Source organism: Lygodium microphyllum, chromosome 7 (genome assembly GCF_053477565.2).
Source record: "Lygodium microphyllum isolate KBCC chromosome 7, Lygodium_microphyllum_v1.1.10, whole genome shotgun sequence".
Taxonomy (NCBI): Eukaryota; Viridiplantae; Streptophyta; class Polypodiopsida; order Schizaeales; family Lygodiaceae; genus Lygodium; species Lygodium microphyllum.
In genome coordinates this window covers 54,237,764-54,261,784 of record NC_141141.1, presented here as the reverse complement: position 1 = coordinate 54,261,784, position 24,021 = coordinate 54,237,764, and the positions used below count along the sequence as shown (strand labels likewise).

The 24,021-nt window shown below is 40.2% G+C and overlaps 1 protein-coding gene across 1 annotated transcript; it reads left to right on the top strand.

The window, feature by feature from the left end:
* The first annotated feature begins 7,365 nt into the window (after positions 1-7,365).
* Positions 7,366-9,264, top strand: LOC148033456 (cell number regulator 2-like). Its single transcript, XM_087682305.1, has 4 exons — positions 7,366-7,661; positions 7,967-8,038; positions 8,198-8,404; positions 8,754-9,264. The coding sequence occupies exons 1-4, from the start codon at positions 7,589-7,591 to the stop codon at positions 8,810-8,812; spliced, it is 411 nt and encodes a 136-aa protein (XP_087538431.1). The 5' UTR covers positions 7,366-7,588; the 3' UTR covers positions 8,813-9,264.
* The last annotated feature ends 14,757 nt before the right edge of the window (positions 9,265-24,021 follow it).

The following is a 24,021-nucleotide window of genomic DNA, read 5'->3' as shown; positions in this document are numbered from 1 at the left end:
TCCATGGCGAGACCGAGCCGAAGATTCCTTGGCTCTCGCGCAAAGCCTGGGAAGGTAGAGTCAATGTGGCTCCATGCGCGCGAATCTGCTGATATTCGTCGCATTCCATCCGTGGACCTATTCTGCACATGCCACATTGTCAAGCTTGCCATGGCAGACGTGCGAAACATGTGGTTTATGCGGGGGATGAGCGGAAAGTGTCTGAGAACTTTTTGAGGGATGGACTACCCTTGCAAGTCCTGTCGATACCTATGAGCACCACACTCTGGACATGTCTCCATAGTCTCGTATTCATCTCGAAATAATATGCAGTCGTTGATACATGCATGGATGTTATTGTAGTCCATGCCAAGCTTCCGTAAAACATGTCGTGCATCATTATAAGACTCAGGCATGGTGTTTGCAGGTGGCAATATATGATATTTCAATAACCTGAAAAAAATCATAAAAAACCTTGAAAAAACACAAATGTTTACAATAATACTGTTTTTAAAAAAAACAATGAAGTCTGTGTGCAAGGTACCTGAATAACTCAGTCACACTCATATCGCTCCAACCGTATTTTTCTTGCACACTTAAGAGTGCAAGCAATGTCTTCAACCGAGATACTCGGCACCCATCATATAATGGTATGGATGCTTCCTCTCTGAGCGGGTCAGATGTCTCAACATCCATGGGAATCAATGCATCGATCATTGTCTCCATCTCAGGCTCCAAGATTGTAGGCAAGTCGGGAAGGTTGTCTGTCTCCTCTGGCATTGATGGTATAGATGGGCCTTGCGAGTGGTCGATTGGCTCCTGCAATCCATCCATCGCACGTCCACGAACTCTTCTAATTGGCCGCAAAGGGTGCACTCCCCCTTGGGTCGAGACATCGCCCCCCTCGATACAAAATTTGCCAACAAGACCCAATCTTATTGTGTATGGTTTTCAATTAGCTTGAGAGTACAATGCATGAAAAATGCTAGCTTCAAATTACCGTTTGCTGAAAATCCGCAATCGCCTGATCAATGATCTCAGATTGAAACTCGCCAAATGGTCGTACGTGTTCTATAGACAATCGGCGTTTTCGTCTAATTGCCAACTTGCATTGAGAGCAATGACATGGGACACGCTGATTAAGATACGTCTTGCGGTCTTGAACAATAAGACCTTCTTTGTTTGCCATCTTATCTACATTACAGCAAACGAGGCTTAAATGGATAGCTTTATGGAGATGTACGTCAAGTTGCAAGTTGACCATAAACCTTACATTGTATATAGTAGTCGAGAGATTTTCCGATGTTATATCTCGGCCTTGTATTATGCTCAACGATTTGTTTGTCCCGGTAGATAATTATTTGTTATATCTCAGCTTTGAGTATAAGTAATCCATTTTAAAATTAATGCGCGCCATCTATGAAATTTTATAACTATAGTAATAAAATTTATTTCAATCAATTCTACTCATAGTCATAAGACCTGAGAGAAATTATCCTATACTCAATTTAAGGGTTTATTCTTCTATAACAATAATTTTGGGTTCATTTTGATGAAGTACGTGGCCCATGGCAAAGCACATTGCATACCATTATCAATAAGTCTATTATCTTAAATTTCCTTCCCCTCCCTCTCCCTCTCTTTCTCTCTCTCTCCCTCTCTTTCTCTCTTTCTCTCACCCTCACCCTCTCCCTCTCGTTCTCTTTCTCTCCCTCTCTCATTTCCTTCCCCTCCCTCTCCCTCTCCCTCTCCCTCTCTTTCTCTTTTTCTCCCTCTCCATCTCTATCTCTCCTTCTCTCTCATTTCCTAAACAAGCAAAAAATAAAGTGATTTAAACATCCTCCAAGCAAAAGGGAGAGGGAGAGATACAATGCACTTTCCCTCTCTTTCTCTTTCTATCCCTCTCTCATTTCCTTCCCCTTCCTCTCCCTCTCGCTCTCTTTCTCTCTCATTTCCTCTCCTAAACAAGCAAAAAATAAAGTGATTCAAATATTAAACAAGCAAAAGGGAGAGGGAGAGAGAGAATGCACTCTCCCTCCTTCTCCCTCTCTTTCTCTTTCTCTCCCTCTCTTATTTCCTCCCCCTCCCTCTCCCTCTCCATCTATTTCTATTTCTCTTTCTCTTTCTCTTTCTTTCCCTCTCCCTCTCCCTCTCTTTCTCTCTTACTCTCTCGTTTCCTCTCCTAAACAAGCAAAAAAGAAAGTAATTTAAACATTAAACAAGCAAAAGGGAGAGAGAGAGAGAATGCACTCTCCCTCTCTTTCTCTCCCTCTCCCTCTCCCTCTCTTTCTCCCTCTCTTTCTCTCCCTCTCTCTCCCTCTCCCTCTCCTTCTCTTTCATTTCCTCTCCTAAACAAATAAAAGAGAATGATTTAAACCTTCAACAAGCAAAAGAAAGAGAGAGGAAGACTCACCAATGAGATATGGCGAGCGTGGGCGGCTTCTCTTTGCAACGAGGGCTCCTCCTCTCCTTCGCGAACAACAGCGGTGGCGGCGGCGGCGGCAGCGGCGGCAGCAAGTCTCTTCCTCTTCTTCTCTCACAAAGCCTTCGCTCTCTCCCTCGCTCTCGCTCTCAAAAGGCGAAGAAAAGAAAATGAAAATGGCGCTCTGGTTTCGGCCGCGCTTTTTTTCCCTGCGGCGTCGCAACTGGCGTCGCTATTTGCGATAGCGACGCCGATATCCGCCGTCGCTAATCGGTGTCGCTAATTGCCCAATTCCTTGTAGTGCTTCCTAATTTTTATTTAATATTGTTTTAATTCAATCATGCAATGTTAATTGTTAGAAATAGGATATATTTTTGTCCTAGATGTTCACAACGGAGGAACTTAGTCATCAATACTTTTAAATGAAACATGCAAATTAAAGAAAGCATAAAAACATTTCTAGCAAATAGCTTTATGCATTGAAATGAATTATAAACTATATTATTGTCCATTAAAGTAGTATACTTCGTTTAAGCCTAGATGTATAAACTGCATATCACACTATTAATCCATATCCTCTTTGCAATGAATCATCATGGAAAGTGCAAAGCATGAAATGATTCTTACAATGCATAAATGTAGGAAATTATCGTTTGTCAACTGCATAAATTATCAAGGAAAAGGTTGCTTGTTTAGCATGAATTTTGTTCGCAAAGTTATAGGAAGATTAGTTGGGATTAACCTAACCTACGCCTGGCCTTAATCGATAAGTTAAGGTTGAAAAAATTAATTTACACATAGACAATGAGTCATGTGAAAATGATCACGTAATTATTTTCTAGAGTTAACCAAATTGGTATAAACCTAAAACACCTAAACCGCGGAGTACTCGTTTAGAAAGAGTTGAATTCCAAGAAATTCACTAGGAAATTAACACGTGACCTAATCGTTACGTATCGCTAAAACTGAAACTCCTATACCTTAAATACTTGCCCACACTGATGTTGAGATATCGAGCTCCACTCGTGATATGCCAGGGTGACCGTTGTGTATTTATGTCACCGACTTGTTAGCTGTAGATGCGGTTGGTACACCGCCCATGAATAATAGCTACATGACAGCCATCCTTATCTACTCTAGTTTGTGGCTCAGTTAAGATGCCACCTTAGTTAGTTGAGTTTGGTTTGAGACCCATATATAGGGTTCTTCTATTTCTATGTACTAGAGTTCTTTAAGAAGAGGAAAACTGTTTTCAGCCTCCACATGTGCGTGTATTCCCCCGTTGTGCAAGCAAGAAAGCTACAAGTGAGACTCCTTCCTTCTCTCCCACAATCTTGACATGGTATCAGAGCCTTGTTCGTGGTAAGGAGCTCAAGAAAGAAAACCAAGTTCGCGGTGTTCTGGTAAGAGGACCAGTGTTGCTTTCATTTTTCTGTTTTCGGAGCAAGTCTCTACAGGTAGTACAGCCGGAAAGTGCAAGAGTGTATTGTTTGAGATTGAGACGCCCTTCGCGGTGTAGCAAGAGGGCAGTATATGTTGCGGGAAAGGGCTTTAGCCCTTGGTTGCTCTGTTTTTTTTATTTGAGGCCATTTCGGGGCCTATTTTGGAGGCGGAAGTTTTCTGCACGCACTCAAGAAAAGGCCCTGTTTTATGCTATGCGACCACTGTTCTACAGGTCGGTGAAAAGTTACTGTAGAAATTGCATCGTATGCCTGTGCGCAGAGACATTGGGAGTTACAAAATCATCCTTGTTGCCTGTTGATGCAAAATCGTCACTAGGAAGTGATTATGTGGTCAAATACCACTTTCGTCAGTTTTGCAGATTTGCCCTTGTGAGGCTGAAGCTGTGTTTTTTGCAGTGACAGAATTCTTTGCAGTGTTCTGTAATGGCATGTGATTCTCTTTCACAGATTGTCACTGAGAATCTTGACAAGAACAACTTCCAAGCATAGAAGTTTAGAATGACGAATTTCCTTATGGGAAAAGGATATTGGGAATTCGTTGCAGGAAATGAAGAAGAATCAGTTCTTCTTGATGTTCCCAATCAACAGCAAATGCAGGCATTTAAAGCATGGCATGAGAGAGCTAGGAAAGTTATGTACTGGCTGTCTATCAGCATTTCAGACTCTATGATTGTGCATATTCAGGATGCAAGTACGCCAAAGGAGGCATGGGATACTCTATCAAAAATGTATAGCACAAATACACAAGCCAGGAAAATGCAACTCAAGCAAGAGTTGCACAATGTGCAAAGAGAAAGTATGAGCATCAATGACTACCACATGAAGGTGAAGAAGATTGCAGATGCACTTGCTTCCATTGGGTCGCCAGTGGAAGATGATGATTTAGTTTCTGTGTCCTTGAATGGTCTAGGAAAGGATTATGCACAGTTCCGAACATCGATTTTTGTTCGTGAAAGATTTCCTGATTTTGAGGAGTTGATTGCTCTTCTAATTTCTGAGGAGCAGAGAAATGGTGGTGCATCTTCTTCAGGAGGAACTTCAAAAGAAGTTGTCTTCTACTCAAATGCTGGAAGAGGTAGAGGCAAAGGTAGAGGAGGCCAATATGGAGGCCGTGGTAGAAATCAAAATATGTAGCAAACTCAAGAAAACCAGTCCTTTGGAGGAGGACGTGGTAACTCTAGAGGCAGGGGGAGCCAAAGAGGTCGTGGTGGATGGCAAAGAGGCCAAAATGCAAACAGCAATGTTGAATGCTACTACTGTGGTAAAATGGGTCATATGACTAAAGACTGCTATAAAAAGTAGAATGACATCATGAATAGAAAATTGCAACAAGAGAATTATGCATCTTCTAGTAGCCAGGGTGATGACAGAAATGAGCATTTGTTTATGGTGCAGCACATTACCAATTCTGTGACAAGTGCAGACGAAAGCAACGATGTGTGGTATGTTGACTCATGTGCATCAAACCACATGACAGGCCATGCAGAATGGATGCAGGATGCAAGGAAAATGGAAAAACCAGGATTTGTGGAGACTCGTGATCATACTGCACATCCTATTGTGTAGATTGGAAAAATTCCTTTGTCTATGCAGGATGGGAAAAAGAAATACCTGTCGGATGTATTTCATGTCCCGAATATCACCAAGAACCTGGTTTCTGTTTGTCAAATGGTTGAGCAGGGCTTGCAGGTCAGATTTAATTCTCATGGATGCTTTGTTGAGGATATGAAAAATAAAGGTCGCTTGATAGCAAAAGGAAAGAAGAAGGGCAGAATGTTTACGTTGGATGCAGACATGCCTGAATTGAGTGCATCAATGTTTGCACATGGGACCGGTGTAGTTGCAGATATTGATATCTGGCATAAACGCATTGGTCATGTTAATGTACAGCGACTTAAATCAATGCAAGCCCAAAATATTGTTGCAGGATTGCCTAAATTCAAGGTTGTAGAAATGCATAAGGTATGTGAAGCCTGTCAGTTTGGAAAACAGGCAAGGAAACCATTTCCTAGACATGTTCAAGAGAGTAAGAAGCCATTGGAATTAATCCACTCTGATGTGTGGACTACTAAAGCTGCATCTCTTGGAGGCTGTCATTATTTTGTCACTTTTATTGATGACTATAGCAAAAAAGTTTGGGTGTATTTTATGAAAAAGAAAAGTGAAGTTTTTGGGCATTTCAAAACTCTTAAAGCTATGGTTGAAAAAGAAACAGGCCTGCAAATAAAATGCCTAAGGTCAGATGGAGGGGGAGAGTACCTGTCAAATGAGTTTGCAAGGTTCTTGCAAGAGTATGGCATAAAGCAGCAATATTCATGCAGTCATACCCCACAACAAAATGGAATTGCAGAAAGGAAAAACATGCATATTGGAGAGGTATCTCGTGCCATGCTAAACGAAAAAGACTGGCCAGATTTTTACTGGGCTGAAGCAGTTGCTACATCAGTCTACATAATGAACATGACTCCCACTACAGCAATACATGGGATGACTCCAGAGGAGAGGTATACTGGTAGGAAACCAGATATTTCTCATTTGAAGATTTTTGGTTGCATTGCTTATGTTCATGTGCCAGATGAGTTGAGATCCAAGTTGGATCCAAAAGTTGAGAAGTGCATCTTTATTGGTTACTCTCTGCAGCAGAAAGGGTATAGATACTATAACCCTTCTACTCATAAGTTTACAGTGAGCAGAGATGTTGTTTTTTATGAGATGAGTAGCTGGTATAAACCATAAATGTGATTGATAATGTAGATGCACAAAATGGTAATGCTGCACAGAATTCACAGCAGCAGTCACAAGATATTAGTGGACCTAGAGTGTCCTCTAGCAGTGGTTCACATTCTTCGCCATGGACAAGCAGATTGAGATCAGGAGAATCTTCTCAAAGCAATGCAGATAGTGGTATGCAGGTATCACGAAAAGGAAAAGAAAAGGTAGATCAGCCCATGTTTGATGTGAATGCAGGTCACTCTTATGTGGATGGTGAATCCAGTGGCTCAGAACAGAGCATTGATGATGAGTTGGGTATTTCTTCTATTGTTACACCTGGAGTAAGGAAGACCAGGGATGTTTTGAGAGCACCTGGGAGTGAACCTACTTTGTGCAGGTTTACCAGAGCTAGGTATCCTGTGGATAGGCTGAAATATGATGTCCATCTCTTTGCTCTCTCTCTCTCTCATTGTGTCTCCTACTTTCGCACACTCTCTCTCCTCCCATGCTTCAATGTCTTCTTCACTTTCTCTCCTCTCTCTCTCTAGAGACATCTCATTCCTATCTCATTTTCCCTCACTCCCTCTCACCCTATCTCATTTTCCCTTTCAATCTCTTCTCTTCTCTCCTCTCTTTTTGTTCTTCTCGTCTTGTAATGCACATAGGCATGCTTTGAATCATTTGCTCGTGTTTGCTATTTATCTAAGATATTTGTTGAATCATTTAGTTGACAAAGGATGGTACGAAGGAGAGAACGCCAAGCAAGCTAGCATGGACAGATGCAGGAGCATCGGACCCGGTGGCATCGAGGCATTAAAGGCGGGCATGATCATGGAAGCAAGGACAATGATCCGCCATCATGAGGGCTCACGTTAAATATCGGCCTGGAGCCACAGTCTCAGTGGTTATAATTAGCCGGCTGATCGATACGATCCTCTCTGCGCCACACAAACTGCAGAGATTAACAGGGCTTATAATCGCTTGTCGTACAATCCTCTAGTTGCAGACGACTATGGCAGCGGAACAAGTTGCGCCGGGGAGATGGACCACTGGGTTGTGCGACTGCTGTACAGATTTCAGCTCCTGTAAGACCATCAATCAATCACTGAGCTAAGATAATTACACAGGAGACCTAATTAATGCAAGAAGCCATTCGTTACATCGTGATGATAATGAATCATCGCACCGCATTGATTTTCATGATTAGTGCAAAAGAAGTACTCATAAAATCACTAGAAAGAGATCGCAAAGAAACATATCAGTGAGGGTGATTTATGTTAACGCTAGTAATCACGACAGTGCTTAGAGATCGTATTTGATCGAATTACAATTACTAATTTCATGCGCGTGGCCTTTGATTTTGTGGTGCTTGGGTATTTGATTGAATTAGGCTGCTGCGCCTGGTGCTGCCCCTGCGTCCTGGTGGGTCGCCTTGTAAACGTCTTGGATCGTGGACACACCTGTGAGTGAATTAACTGTCCTTATTGTATGATCAATCTAAGGTTCTTCATAATTCAAACAACCCCACGGCCCCCAATGTTTGTGTGTGATCTGTTTAAGTACATGATCCGATAAGCGAATCAATCAAGCACTGTTGATTATGCGTTGATTAATTGATCAGCTTGCTGTGCGGGTGGTTGCATCTTCTTCATCCTGCCCAGCTTCTGCCAATGTCTTTACACCTGCGGCTATCGATCCAAACTGCGACATACATTCGGTCTACCAGAGGAGCCCTGCAATGACTGCTGTGTGGACTGGTGCTGCCAGTGCTGCTCTATCGCCCAAAACTACCGCGAGCTGAAGAACCGCGGCATCGACCCCTCTCTAGGTCAGTATATTCTTCTTCTTCCCATCCATATGTAGCTTGTGGGTTGCCCCCTCATGTGGCATTCATTTCTCCCATCCGGAAAGTATGTGGAGCTTCAAAACCTAAATGATACTGATCAGCTTAGAGAAAGCAAAAGCAATAGTCGAAATAGTATATACATAAGTGCAATGCAGGCATACACATATTCAATCATATGCATAAAAATAGATGCATACAATATATGTGCAAATATAAAGACACTATCACTTGTTTCAAATGCATATATCATGGCAACTACAATATATCTATCTATCTATGTATCTGCATTATGCAAACACCAAAATCTCATTTTAGGATTGTGCTTTTGCAGGCTATGAACTTGTCAAGGGAAGACTTGATGCTCCAAACACAGAATTCCTGGCAAAATAACCCATTGTAGGGACTATGGGAGTCTTGTTGTACTGAAGATCTTGTGATGTTTCAAACTCATATTTCACTCAACATTTCTAAGTCTTCTTTCTTAATATAGTGTTCAAACTTTGTACATAGGTTTGGATTAAATTTGCACATATCTCAATCATAGTGGACTCATCAATAATTGTTAAACTAGATCAATATGTTCATGGTGAATCTAAGCAATAATAAATACAACCATTTGCACATCACCATGTCCAAGTTATCCATTAATGAAACAACTAATGTGGCTATTATGCCTATGTCCAATGACATTAAAAACATGGGTACATAGGAGAGTACACAAGAATATTCGCTCTTTGGAGAGAGAGAGAGAGAGAGAGAGAGAGAGAGAGAGAGAGAGAGAGAGAGAGAGAGAGAGATCCATTCATGCAATTATGGGTACCATGTCTTTGCACAACTAGACTAAAAGAATGGTACATTGGGTATTGCAGGTGAGCATTGTCTTGTTAAGGATTGTGTGTGCGTGTGTGTGTATACTGTGATCTTGATGAGAGAGAGAGAGAGAGATAGAGAGAGAGAGAGAGAGAGAGAGAGAGAGATGGATGATTCATTCCTATGATGTATCCATGGATTTATGGACCATCACTAACATTCATGCATGTACATCCTGTAAAATATTACATGGCGTAGGGAACAGAATCTGAGAAAGAGATAGAGAGTACACAACAGATAAGAGGAGAATCAGTAAATTCTTTAACTCCAAACCACTGATACAAAGATGGCTCTGTCCACCCGTGCGCTTCCACTATGTGAAGCTTAGATGGCGATCTAGACAGAAGATAGGTGAAGAGCTTAAGGCTAGCTGGAACAACAACTCTGACTGGGTGAAAGATAAGTGAGAGATGGCTGCGAAGGGGTTTAGCTTTTATAGCCCGCGAAGGTCGTTAGGTCGGCCGACCTACCATATGAGCTTCCACTAGTCGGCCAGGGAATATTCCAGGGAATATTCCCTTTACCATCGGGTCCCTTTTAACTCCCTTACACCGCAACTCGATGCAATACGCCTCGAGTTGCTACCAGCTTAACCACTCCATCTAACCCAAAGATTAGACCCACAACTGTCACCTTTTTGCCATCCGGTCACATAGACCTCATCTGATATACAAGTCAGGACTCAACCAATGTCCGGGCTCACATTTGGCTTCTTCTCATAATGGGGGCCTTACAACTTTGAGCACCATGGATCATTGGTAGCACCTAATGAGGGTGGGGCATTGATCATATCTAACACATCCCTCTTGGTCAACTTCTTTATTGATCACTTGAGTCAAATCTCACTATTCCTTTTAGTAAGTTATTGGTTACATACTTGGTCTTCTTGTTTCTTACACTAAAAGGAAATGCAAACATAGGTGGGAAAATAGACACATTTTTTGAACTTAAGAAAAAATGAGTGCACATGAAGTGTTTTTTATTACAAAAGAAAATCAACATGTGAAATAGTGCTATGTATGTATCATCATCCTCAAAAAGGGGTTAAGAAACAATTGATATGAATTGTCACAACAACACAATTATGTAATGGCAAGATCCATGCATGTATAAAACGATAATGTATATATTCAGAAGTTGAATTGCGATTCCCAACAACAAGGATACAACCATTGAGACAACACCTCACATGTTCCTATCCTCATGAGAATGAAGGAGATACGTAAGATGCATGGAGTATGCGAGTTATATATTGATATTAATTATGCAAATTCAAGCTGACTATTAATATGCACACTAATTGTGAGTGCAAATTCATAATCTCCATAATTGTAGTAACTTGTAATGCTAATTTCTATGATATGAACTACTTGTGATGAGATTGCACTTATTGATATTAATTATGCAAATTCAAGTTGACTATTAATATGCACACTAATTGTGAGTGCAAATTCATAATCTTCACCATTGTAGTAACTTGTAATGCTAATTTGTATGATATGAACTACTTGTGATGAGATTGCACTGGTGCATATCAACCTAGAAAGAAAGTGAACTAATTGGGTAGCATGATATGGGGTGCAAAGTAGAATATTGATTATTTATTGAGTTGCTTCAGTTTTGAGCAAGAAATAGTATATCAAACATTGAGTATCTTGCTAACCCAGGAGCTATAATGTTAATGCTCGCTAGCATTTAATTCATATAATATTCTAATATTCTAACAGAATATAAGTTGTAGTGGACCTTTGAATACTAATATTAATTTAAAAAAGGATTCAACACAAACGTATAAATCATATAATATGTTAATTATTTTATTTTTACTTTTTTATAAAGGATGTACTTGTATATAAGGGTAGAAGCACTGTTAGGTGGTATTAAAATTCCACTATTTTGGTGATGTTGAAAAGTGGTCTCAAAAGGGGTTTCTTCCTTGCCCAATTGTAAAAAGCTGGGAATCACAAATAAGTGTTAATAATGTTGATATTATGCCATGTCACACTGACATTGGTATAAAAGGAGAGAAGATGTAATTTTTCATATCTTTTTGACACATTAATACAATTACAGTCTTTCTCTCCCTTCTTGCTCACAGGTTCTATGGCTTCCCCTTCTTTCTTGTCTTTCTTTCTCTAAATCTAGTCTTTCTCTCTCCTCGTCACTCTTATTCTCTCTCTTCCTGCAATCTTTTTCTCTCCTCTGCAATCTCTCTCTCTTCTCTTTCTCTCTCCCTGGTTCTATCTCTGACAAGTGGTATCAGAGCTTGAGTCTTTGATCCATTATTTTCTTCCATTTTCAGTCCCATTTTCCTATTTCAAAACTAATTTCAGACAAAAATGGTACAAGACAGTGACTAGTGGAGTGTTGCAGGACATCTACAGTTAGCAAGAGACTACATCTGGAGATATCCAAGGTCAGATATGGGGGGTAAAGGCTTAAATGGCTGGACGTCATCAAATTTCATGCAAAAATGGAGCATGGGGCAAAGAATCCTTACTGCATGAGCTTCAGGAGGAGTACCATGGTTGAGGTGTGTTGCTGATTACCAGCCAGGAACAACCCGAAAAATGCGCCAAAATTTGCGCTGAATTCCCTGCTCTCTCCTCCCTGCTCAGCTTGCTCCACATCCTCAACCATTGATCTCAGCTCTTAAAGGATTCATCAAGCACTTGTTGGCAATAATCTTCAGCCTCTGAAGCATTCTGATCAGTCATTCTCTTGCTCAAACCCTAATACACAGCAAGGCAGCCATAGCCACAGACATGGAAGCTCAAATTTCTCAAAATTTTGGACCTTCCCGACCTCGAAAGCTTCTCTAAAGCTAAGTACAAGCTGGATAGACTCCAAGATTGAAGACATTGAAGAGATTTCAGCTCGTGCTTGACATTGGAGCTCAAATGGAAGGATTATTTTGGGGCATTTCATCAAGGAGCTTGAATCTTTGAGGTTCAAGTGTTCAAGCAAGGCTGGAGCATTGATTCTTCAAGGATTTCATCATATTGAAGTTCGTATGGACTGATTTTATGGAGATTTCAAGCTTTATGATGGATTTATGATGGATTATGAAGAACTTTTGCATCAACGGGGTTGAAGCTGACATCCATCATATTCTTCAAGCTTAATGGAGGTATTTCCCTTTTACTAATCTCTGAAATCTCTCAATAATCCTATTGCTAATGGATTTTCCACTTGTTGATGGGAGGTTATTGATCAATTAATTCACTGGATTGATCAATAGATCAGAGATTAGTGTTAATTTTCCTCAATTTCAACCTATTTCATTGAATTCCATTTTGATTCAAACTATTACTCATCATAGGTATCATTTGATCAGCTTGATGCATAACCTTGATTTGTTTTGTTGAATTTCTCTCACCCAAGCTGAAATATTGTAAAAGGGTAAGTACTAGCAATCAGTGAGTCACTGAATTGCATAGGTAAGACCCTTCTCCCATCTCAATTTTTTCTAATCCCAATCAATTGCATCTCATGAAAGGCTGAATGAATATTTCTGAATTGCATATCATGCTGATTGCTTAGCACACTAGCCTCTGCCATGTTGATATTCCCACCGAGGAAAAAGGTGGATGCCGGGGGAGATAGTGGGACAAAAGAGAGGTGACCCTCCCTCACTATCGAAGATCCCGAAGGGGTGCAACCAACCGACCCGGGGGGAACTTTGCCCACCTCCCGGTGATTCGGAGCCCATGTAGGGAGCCTGTCATACCTTTTTATCCCTCACACAGGTACAGTGAGTGGAGGATTGAAGATTGAAGACTTTCCAAGGACTCAAATACCTACAGGACCAAAACAGGGTAAAACAGGGAATTTACAGGTCACTTACAGGGTATTTACAGGTGGTTACAGGTACACCCTTCATTGCTGAAGCACAGGTGCAGGTACTATAGGGTACCCTCAGGTCCTATATACCCTTTTGCAGGGTTTGGTAGCCATTTGGGGTTATTATCTTGCATTACAGGGTCAAAACAGGGCACTTACAGGACTAGACAGGTTGCAGGACTGGACAGTTCAGACTCTGAAATCCAGCTACAGAATTTTCTGCCCTAAACCTGTTATAGCGTGCTATAGCTCTTCTTGAAGAGGGCATTGCTAGCTTCAATTCGCACAAAAAATTTCTGAAATCGGAGCTTCCTAGCCAAAGTTATAGCCGTTTTCCTGACAGGGGGTACTGCAGGACTGCACTAGTATGGCAGGACATAAAGGCAAAAATAAGGTCCAGGAGGATTATGCTCAGCAAATCAGGGATTCCATGATGGATAGCACACTTCAAGAGAACCCTGAAGAGCTTCAAAAAGAAGGATAAATCAGTATACTCACTGATACTTTGTGTGCCCATGAACAAAGACATAGGGAACAACATGAGGCCATTTTGTCAAGAATGGAGCATATGGTTTTATCTACTGATCAAACGAAGTCTTCCATTGATAAGTTGGTGGATTCAACTACTCAAACCAAGGCTTCTATTGATAAGTTAGTAGAATCTAATGCTCAACTTATGGCACAATTTTCTCAATTAATGCAGTTGCAAATGGGATCAAGAGAAGCCAATGAGAGGGCTTGTTCAAACAGTGGCTTTTCAGTCCCACTTCAGCCATCCAACCAAAATGGTCATGAAAATGGGATCATTGGAAGAAGAGGCATTCCAAATAGTCAGTATGAAGTAGGAGAAGCTTCACAAAGGCATGATGACTATTTGGGCAGTTTGAATGGGGCCAATACTCAAGCTTTTGGACTGCATACTCAAAATTCCAGGGGTACTTTACCAACAGGAAGATTACATGGTAATTCTCAGCCACCTGTTGGAAGATTTCACTCTCAATTTGGAGGTTCTGTACTTGGAAATCCTGATCAGCCAATTTTGGGACAGCAACCCTTTCATGAAAGAGAATTCAAGGACAAAATTGTTTTAGCCAAATTTAATGGCCAGTCATCTTCACCATCAGAATTAGAGGAATGGACCTCTAAGATGGAGTCTTACTTTGATATATACCCTAAAACTGATGATATGAAGATTCACTTTGCTTCCTTGCATCTAGAAGGATTTGCCCATACTTGGTGGAGGTATATTAAGAAAGAGAATGTACTTATTGAGAATTGGGAAGCTTTCAAGGCACTTATGGCTGAAGTCTTTGTTTCGCCTCTTGAGAAAGAGAAGTTAGCACGGAGATGGTATGGTTTGGAATAAAGGGGCCTAAGTGTAAGAGAGTATACAAACCAATTCCTCAACTTGACCATGTATGTGGAAAGCATCAGTGATGAGGCCAAGCTTCACAAGTTTATGTATGGTTTGGAGCCATCTTTGTCAGCTGATGTTATGGCGCAAAATCCTACTTCACTTTTCAAGGCTATTGAGCTTGCGGAGCACTATGGAAGAAAGTATAGGAAAGAGTCTTCATTTCAGCCAAGTTATGGACAGCCAAGGACTGTTTTAAAGCAGGGACAAGTTGGTAACATTTATGGCAGCAATCATGTGCCTAGTGGGAGCTTATGGGTACCAACTTATCCTCCATTCAATGCTTCTAGGTCTCAAAGTAATTTCAGGACATCAAACAGTCCAAAGGTTGAATTTAAGCAGGGTGACAACAAGCCTAAGTCCATTTCAGCTAATACAAATCCCAAATCTATTCCCATGGATCTTTACAAGGAAAGGAAGGACAAGGGCTTATGCTTCAAGTGTGGAGAAAAGTATACTCCTGATCATGCTTCAAAGTGTGTATACAAAAATGTCAAGCCAAAGCTTCAGAGTATGCTAGTTTTTGAGGACTTTGAATATGACATAGATGAAGTTAATGCAGTGGCAATCAATGCTGAAAATGAAGATTTTGAGGAGGATGTTGGACAGGAGTACTTTTATGATCCAGCTAACTCTTTTCCATTTGATCCAGGTGGAGATGCTCCGTTTGGAGACTTATCTTTGCCATTTTTGTTATGATGTCCAAACCTCACAGGATTCTTGGTTACACCTGGCTGAGTTTGCTTACAACAATTCCACTCATGCGAGCATAGGAGTTTCACCCTTTGAGGCTTTGTATGGTTACAAGGTGCCCTTATCCACAGCCATCTTTAATGAAAAGATCAATCCTCATGGGAAGGAAGAGTTGGAAAGAATGCAGACCCTTCTTCAGCAATGTAAGGTGAATCTAAGGAAGGCTCAAGATCAAATGAAGATGTATGCTGATGAGAAGAGGAGGCCTTTAGAGTTTCAAGAAGGAGAGCTGGTTTTGTTGAAGGTGCCCAAATCCAAGTACTCTACGTTGAAAGATGGATCCAGTAATAAGCTTGCCCACAGGTTTTATGGCCCTTACAGGATCCTTAAGCGGATTGGAGATTTGGCATACAAACTAGAGCTTCCCTCTTCTACAAAGATTCATTATGTCTTCCATGTTAGTCAGCTCAGGCCCTATTATGGTGATCCAATGGATATAGTTGATGAGCTGCCACCTATTGATGAAGATGGTCTTGTTCAGTACATCCCAGAGGCTGTTATAGGTCAGTGCGAAAAGAAGCTTCGCTCACGTTCTATTGTGGAATATTTGATCAAATGGAGAGGTTTACCTTTTGAAGAGGCTTCTTGGAGACCTGATTCTATATTGGATGAGTATCCATACTTGAGGGAGACATTGGTGGCTGAAGCCTATTGCTTATGGAGCTAGTATTGATGCAGACTGGTTCAGGACAGCACGTTGTTTTAGAACAGTTTTTATTGTACCTAATTTTTAGAATTAAGCTATCTATATGGGCTAAGTACTCTTCAAGAGCTTCGTTTTGATATATGCTACATCTCATTTGGACACTTCTATCAAAAGTTATGGCAGATTTGGTCCAGCAGGGACTGTTTATTTAGCAAGCTGTCTACTTTGTTCTGGGACTATTTGTTGAAGACTTTATGGCTCCATTTGCTTCTGAAGTATTTCAAATCATGTGTATAGTTGGGCCTTACTTCTGTTCTTCAAATTTAGCTCTTGTAATGGTCATTCTTCATTCATTTCCCATTTGAAAAGCTGTAAAACAGAGTAGTACTCTGTTCTATCCATCTCCTTTCTAGTTGTTTCTAGGTTTGTTTTTTAGGACAAAAACTTTTGGGAAGGGATGGATTGTAAGAAGCTAGGAATAACAAATAAGTGTTAATAATGTTGATATTATGCCATGTCACATTGACATTGGTATAAAAGGAGAGAAGATGTAATTTTTCATATCTTTTTGACACATTAATACAATTACAGTCTTTCTCTCCCTTCTTGCTCACAGCTTCTATGGCTTCCCCTTCTTTCTTGTCTTTCTCTCTCTAAATCTAGTCTTTCTCTCTCCTCGTCACTCTTATTCTCTCTCTTCCTGCAGTCTTTTTCTCTCCTCTACAGTCTCTCTCTCTCCTCTTTCTCTCTCCCTGGTTCTCTCTCTGACACCAATGGATTTTATAAATGATTTAATTGGATAAAATATGGCACTATGAGTTACTCATGGCATGCAAAGATGGACACTTGGAATGATTGTTGGTTAAGGTAGTTTTAGTACCCCCCCACACCTCCAATTGAAATGACCTCATGCATGTGTCCACCATCTTCTATCCCTCATTCTTGCTGGATTGGAGTTGCATTCTCGATGCCCTATGTTTAAGCTATTTCCTCCCCCCTCCCCCGACTGTGTGTACTATGTCATTACCAATAACAAACATTTGTCTACATTCTGTTCATACATGCAATAGAGCTCGCTTTTGAAAGCCCTCATCACCCTATGCATGCCAGTAGTAGAGTTTGCTTCTGAGCTCTTTTCTCCCACCCTGTCACCTCCCCCCCATAGACATTTTTCTTGGCTCTGTTCATGCCTATAATAGAGCTCACTTTTGAAAGCCATCATCACCATGTGTGTGCTAGTAGCAAAGTTTGCTACTAAGCTCTTCCCCCCCGGTCCAATGAACCTTGGTAGCTCTAGCAAGGCTACCTCTAAAGGCAAGAGGACTGAGTCCTTATTAGGTAAATCTTTGTTGGGATGTGAAACTTCAATATGTTAGCTACCTTGAATATGTTGATTCTAGTTTGTTCATAAATCATTTTTCCTGGATTTGCATGACGTTGATATCGCATTTACAAGTCTCAGATGGAGGGGGACATGTCAGCCAAAACTTCGAGTATCTACACTTGCCTCAGTTTTGCTACACATCAAAGGAGTTGCATGAGGTCTATGTGCTAAGCTTGTCCAACATGCTCCCCCAGCAAAAGTGCCAACCATTTTAGAGCAGGATTGGCTGTCAGTTTTCAAGGAGGTCAGTCATTGCAGCTCCAAGCTCTACTTCAATATGTTGAGACTAGACTTTGTGGATGAGTACGACCTCCTTTATCACAAGGTCTACCAGGGCACATCGAGTAACAATGAGCTCCCCACAAATTTCACAAAGTACTTTATGTGGGAGCAATGTCCATCAAAGGACAATCTAAGAGAGCATATGATCACTTGGGGAAATCTAGGGCCAATGTACCTTGGCTAATCTATACAAGCCAAGATAGTCTAGATAGAAAGTTAGAGAACTGGTTGAAGGCAAATGGTGCATCAAGCGTTGCTCCCAATGAAACATCTAATAAGACAAATGTGGAAGATGGGAAAGACCCTTTTTGCATGTCAACTCCAGTGTCCAATCGAATGTCATCTGTGTTAATGCACTCTTTGCAACCAACTGGTATCAATGCTATGTATCAAAGGGCCAAAAGTGCAAAAGAGGACACACATGAGGTTTTTAGTGTTACAAATTAGCCTATGATGAGAGAAGAGAGGATCTTCTTTGTCAAGAAGGTGCAAGTGCTGCCGACAAAGATGATGATCATAGAATTGGAGGCCTTGAAGATATAGATAAAAAACCTCCTACAATGCCCTTTGCTAAATACTTTGCAAGTAGAACACTTGTAGGGCTGCATCGAAGCTTGTGAGAAGGCAATAGAGTATTGCAGTGTGAATGCAAATGAAGGCTCCTTGAACAAGCAACCCATGGAAGTAGTGCAAGTGAATTTCTCTACTCCAAATATTTGTGTATGTCAAATTCATTTTCTTTGTGGTAAATGCACTTTCTAAAGGCACAAAAGTACTTTTTAAATGCCAAAATAATTTACACACTAGGCCATAAGCACTTTGGTTGGTTTACAATCAAAATTTTGGGAAGAAGAGCACTTTATGTACCTTTTAAACATGTTTTCATGGCAAATAAGCACTTTCTATTGAGTGGAAGTATTTTCTCCCAGGAAGGAGACAACCTATCAAACTCCTTAGAGCTTTTATATTGGGCTAGAAACACTTTGGATAAGGAAAAGCTCTTTTTACAACCCTTTCTGTGCATTAGACCATAGCACTTTGTATGGGACAAAAGAAATTTCTTAGAAGAAAAACACTTTGCATATCCTTAAAAGCACTTTCTCTAGTAGTGAAGCAATTTGACTAGTGTAGAAGTACTTGCCTTAGTGAAGAAAGCACTTTTTGAACATCACAAAGCACTTGCATTAAGCTATAAGCAAAGCCATTTTTTGGTGTTTATGAAGCACTTATATGATGGAGGCTTTTTTCTATGGATAAGTAAGTAGTTTTGCATTTTCAAAATAGCTTTTACTAAACCCATAGCACTTTCTTTTATGTCAAAGAAGTTTTTATCAAAAAGAACTTTGTTTAGAGAAAATTTATTTTTATGGACCAAGAGCTATTTTTTTCAAAGGAAATATCAAATTTCTATGATAAAGCACTTTTTTCTCCAAAAGCACTTGATTAAACTAGAAAGCACTTCTGAGTGTGTGGAGCTCACTACAAGCCTATAACAAGCATTTATCTGGTGTTGCACACTCTCCATGATGATCTGCACAGCTTAACTACAAGATTGCTTTGGTAGAAGAGAAGGATACAATCATGCACTTTGAGCTTGTTGAGGAGCTTAGGAGGGGGTGGTGCACACCATTACCCCCACACTGCCCGTTGCATCAATGTCACGTGAAGCAATTTATGTCAGTGGTGAATGTGTTGGTTGTGGCTTGCCCTTAGAGGCACCAGCCTAGTTTGTATATACATGCTAGCTTGCTCTCATTGATACCATCCCTATTGTTTTGCATCTATGTGGTCTACAAGGACTATGTGCATGAAGCCAAGGTGTTAGCAACAACTACTACCTAAACTTGCCAAGTTTTGGGTTGCCTTGAGGAACACACAAGTAAAATGTAAACTTTATGGTGTACTTGCTACAAGCTAGGCATGTACATTTTTTTGAACATATTAGTGATGGTTCTATTTTTTGGGTTGCAATGGAATACTCTACCAGTTTCAAGCAAGAGAACAAAACCTGTCAAGAGCAAACCACAATTACTAGCTCTGACAAGCTTGATCAAGGCAGGCAACAAGGACTAGAGAATGAAAAGAAAACTAAGACTTCTACAAGCTCTTTAAGTCATGAAGGTGATGCTCCACTTGTGATAGAAGAAAACTAGCAAAAGATACATGGGAATGTATCAATGTCAAGGGAGGAGACTACTTTGCAAGTGGAGATGGAACAACCAAAGAAGGCAGAGATACATGGTGGAGACCAACTTGGTGTTGATGAAGTGAAGTCCTTGGAAAATGCAAATGCTGGGGAACAACCTAAATAGGGTAGTGAAAAAACCCAGGATGATACAATGAATGAAATGCTTAGTGTGGTGGCTCAGAGGTTGAAAAACAAAAAACATGGCATCGAGACCCCCTGAGGACAACACACCCCTAAAAAAGAAAGGAAGGAAGATGGAGGCTACTGAGAAGAACATGTTTCACTTGTTCTTGTGCCAGCAAGGAAAAGTAAAAGTAATACTCCCACTTGTGTCCCCACCTCACCTACTCATTTGCCCAAAGCCAAGGCATGTAAAAGAGCATAATGCTAAATGTTGTCTTGTAATTCATTTTCATATTAAGAATGCAAGGGTTCTCTCCTTTTAAATCCTTGCGTTGCGATCTTGTCAATTGTCTCTTTCTTTCCGATAGTCTCCTTCTTGCACCAATGTTCAAGTTTATTAAATCTACTATTTTACTTCTACCAATTGTTAGTTTGTAAGCTTTTCTTTAATGATTTGAGCCCTAATGCATTCTATAGAGATTAACTATGATGAGCAGATCAAGATGGAGGAGATCAAAGTGGAGAAGATAGATTGAACACCACCAATATATAAGACATCACCTACTTTCAATGAGGAGTCTCTTGTAGGCTAGATTGCTAGTATCATATTTGATTTGAATGAGTTTTTTTTGGTCAGTTGTTTCCACCGAGGACAACCAATCCCAGATTTACCACTTGGTAGTTTTACCATGAAGGATCATAGACAAAGTGTGTTCTCAGAAACAACATAGACCTCTTCTTGCCAGAAGTTGCCATGATAGTACATGTATAGTTAGAAACTGGGTGGGGACCCCTTGTACCTCCCCTTCTTCTTGGGAGTCACCCATTCCAATATTGTTCACGCCAATGCATACTTAACTAGAAGTTTTCCATAATTGGGCTAGCTGTTTAGTCCTCAAATCCTTAAGGTGATGGACGACCTTTGATCTATCCAATTATGGAAATCTTCTTTTATTTGCCTAGGATTCAAACCTAGTCTCAACATATTGTGCATGCCATCAAGTTTGAGATGGATCCAATTCTAAGTGATGCAAACATGTACACAATGGATGAGGAGGTTGAGGAGAATATTTACAATAGTGTGCCTTTTGGCATGTAGCAACTTAGACAGCTCCTATCCACTCTCAAGTTGTGTTTCATTTTGAATAAATAAAGCACGAAGTGTCACATATCTTGGCCATGTTAAGATGTCCCTATGTTGTTTTTCAACATGCTAAAGTCTTTGTGTTATCTAGAAGCTACTTTTTCCCCTAGGGAAAGTATTCTTGCACTTCTCAAAGTGCATCTAGCCTACTACAAAAAGTGCTTTCTTTCTTAGAGAAAACATTTTTGGTACTACTAAAACTACTTTCTTTCCTAGGGAATGTATTTTTGTAGTACTCAAAGCCCAGTTCAGAAAGTACTTTCATTTCTAGGGAAAACACTTTCTACACTACTCGATCAAAGTGCTTCTAGAATAAGGCAAAAGCTCTTGGGAGTCAAGAAAGATATTTCCTTCGAAAAGGGAAAGTGCTTCTATTCAACACAAAGTGTTTTCATTTTTGGAGAAAGCACTTTTTGCACTACTCAAAGTGCTTTTGGAATAGTCTAAAAGCTCTTAGGAGTCAAGAAAGATCTTTCCTTCTAAGGAAAAGTGCTTCTGCTCAACACAAAGTGCTTCTTTGCTATGATAATAAATTTAACGTGTACTCAAATGTAACTCTCATAGCCATAAACTATTTGTTGAGTTAAAATAAAGTATATATGCATCATTAGTGAATTGGACAGTGTCCACGAGAATATACATCCATTTCATGTTGGAAAACACAAAACAGAAAACCTATACATAAGTATATATTCATTACTTGATTGACAGAACAATTAAGGGAGATACAACAAGGTAGTAGGGTTTAGGGCATATGACAACTAATTCAATGATTTGGCTTTTAACACATAAGTTACTTATAGTTTGTCCAAACCACTCTCTCTAGGCAAGTTCTTTTCCATGGGTCGCCGTCAGCATCTTGTCAATGTTTGCTATCCCCACTTGTTGACTTGCACCCACTATCTTGGCTCCATGGAACCATTTGAATAAAACTCCAAGATCATCAAATAGAAAATTGTTCATTCTGTCCTCGGTCTGGTTTGGACATTGTGAAGGCACCACTATAAAAGTGCTCACAGCATTTCTCGACACCTTGTACAACTCATTATCCATAATTAATATATTACATTCATTGAACTCTTACATTAGTTCCCAATATTGTTTTAGATTCTTAAAGAAAATGGGATTTTCGAATGCAAAGGGTTTATTGGCAACAGTGCACCCCTCCTACCCAATAACTCCCTTAATCTGGTTCTTTGCTAAGGGAAATGTAACCTTAATGTAGTCTTCAAGGTTGTCTAGTACCTTACTTGACCTACTATATACATGTTGGAAATGTAATCCACACTTGCTAGAGAAAAACTAGCTCATTATCAGTGCAACGGTGATGTGTTAAGACTAGGTTTGAATCCTAGGCCAAATAGAGGAAGATTTCCATAATTGTGATGGATAGACCAAAGGTCATCCATCACCTTAAGGTTTTGGAGGCTAGATGGGTAGGTCAATTATGGAAAACTTCCAATTAAGCATGCACTAGTGTGAACAATACTGGAATGGGTGACCTCTTGGGAAGGGGAGGCACAAGGGGCCCCCACCCAGTTTCTAACTTGGTATCAAAGCTCATGTTGCTACACTTGAGTGGCATTAGGTCCTCAACCAAGGTGTGGCTTGAGGGGGGGGGTATTGGAAATGCAATCCATATTTGCTAGAGAAAAACTAGCTCACTATTGACCATTGCACATGCGGTCAAAATATTACCCCAATTGTCCTGCCATGCCCTTCCAATTTTGATATTTACAATCATGCATTTGATGACGAAGAAGTTTACACCTTCCTCTACATTAACAACAAAATTTTCTCCCACAGATAACACATCACTTAAGACATCGGGGTGCCCTGCATACAAGGGTGCATTACCCTCATCCTTCTCACTCTCATCACTATTGCTTGCTACAACTTTAGTCAACAACACAATACTATAGTATTCCCAGCTTGGTATGTACCAATTGTTCTTATATCTTGCCCATTGCCTCTCCATGCATTCATTACAAAAGCACGACAATGAGTGATATTGTGTGGCAAGGATGTTAATGGTGGAGTATCCATTCAACTGAATGCATTGAGCAGGACTTGACTATATGCTTGAAATCCCAATTTCATTGGAAGAGAACCTACCCTTTAGGAAAGTAACACAATCAGCTACATATTTTAAGGGTGCAACCATTTGGTTCCAACTGCTCATACATGAGGGCTCGTTTTATCACTGCACATGCACCATCATCGTCTCCCTTTCAATGCTCTAAACATGGAAAACTGTAAGCATTTCTAGTCAAGTGTATTGAAAAATCTAGCCATAAAGGAGAGTGGGTGTCATGCCTTGAATTGAGATGCACAACCATTTGACCATACCCAATGGCGTATGAGTTGGTATCGCTAATCCTCCAACCAACAATCATGAAGAAGCAAACAATGCTGGAAAAACATTGTATCATGTATTTTGTCATTAAAAAAAAAAGTGGTATGTCTTTTTCACATCCTTGTTCAAACAGACATAGTTAATGTGTACCAATATGGTGATGTGATCACTATACCGGTGCATATATTGAATCTAATTTTACCCCTTGAAAGTATAGCTCTCTACAAAATCAATCATTGAAACAACAACATCATTAGGGAACCCTATTAAGAAATCTTTAAATAATTGTGCTTGCCATTTGTAGATAAAGCAGTGCATAATGAAGCTCCCAATCTTGTTTTTCATGGAGGATATGAAATCTAGACACTTCATGTGCACAATCTTTAGGTCTTTGCTTGTGCCCCTTGCACCATCATTTTCTACCTCATGGTCTCTTTATGTGTGCCTCACACCATGTTTTCCAATTGGCCTTGGACACTCTTCAAACAGCTTCACAAGTAGCAACAATGATGTGTTCTCCTTCTCACTTGGACACAAATAGAGCTTTTTGATTCCACAATTAGAGCATGTACCAAAAAGGCATTTTTTGTCATGGA

Bases quoted from the DNA above. Each gene is read 5' to 3' on its own strand.
- LOC148033456 (XM_087682305.1), top strand. From the start codon at position 7,589: ATGGCAGCGGAACAAGTTGCGCCGGGGAGATGGACCACTGGGTTGTGC. The intron at 8,039-8,197 runs GTGAGTGAATTA...TTAATTGATCAG, and splicing joins CTTGGATCGTGGACACACCT to CTTGCTGTGCGGGTGGTTGC. The intron at 8,405-8,753 runs GTCAGTATATTC...GTGCTTTTGCAG, and splicing joins CGGCATCGACCCCTCTCTAG to GCTATGAACTTGTCAAGGGA.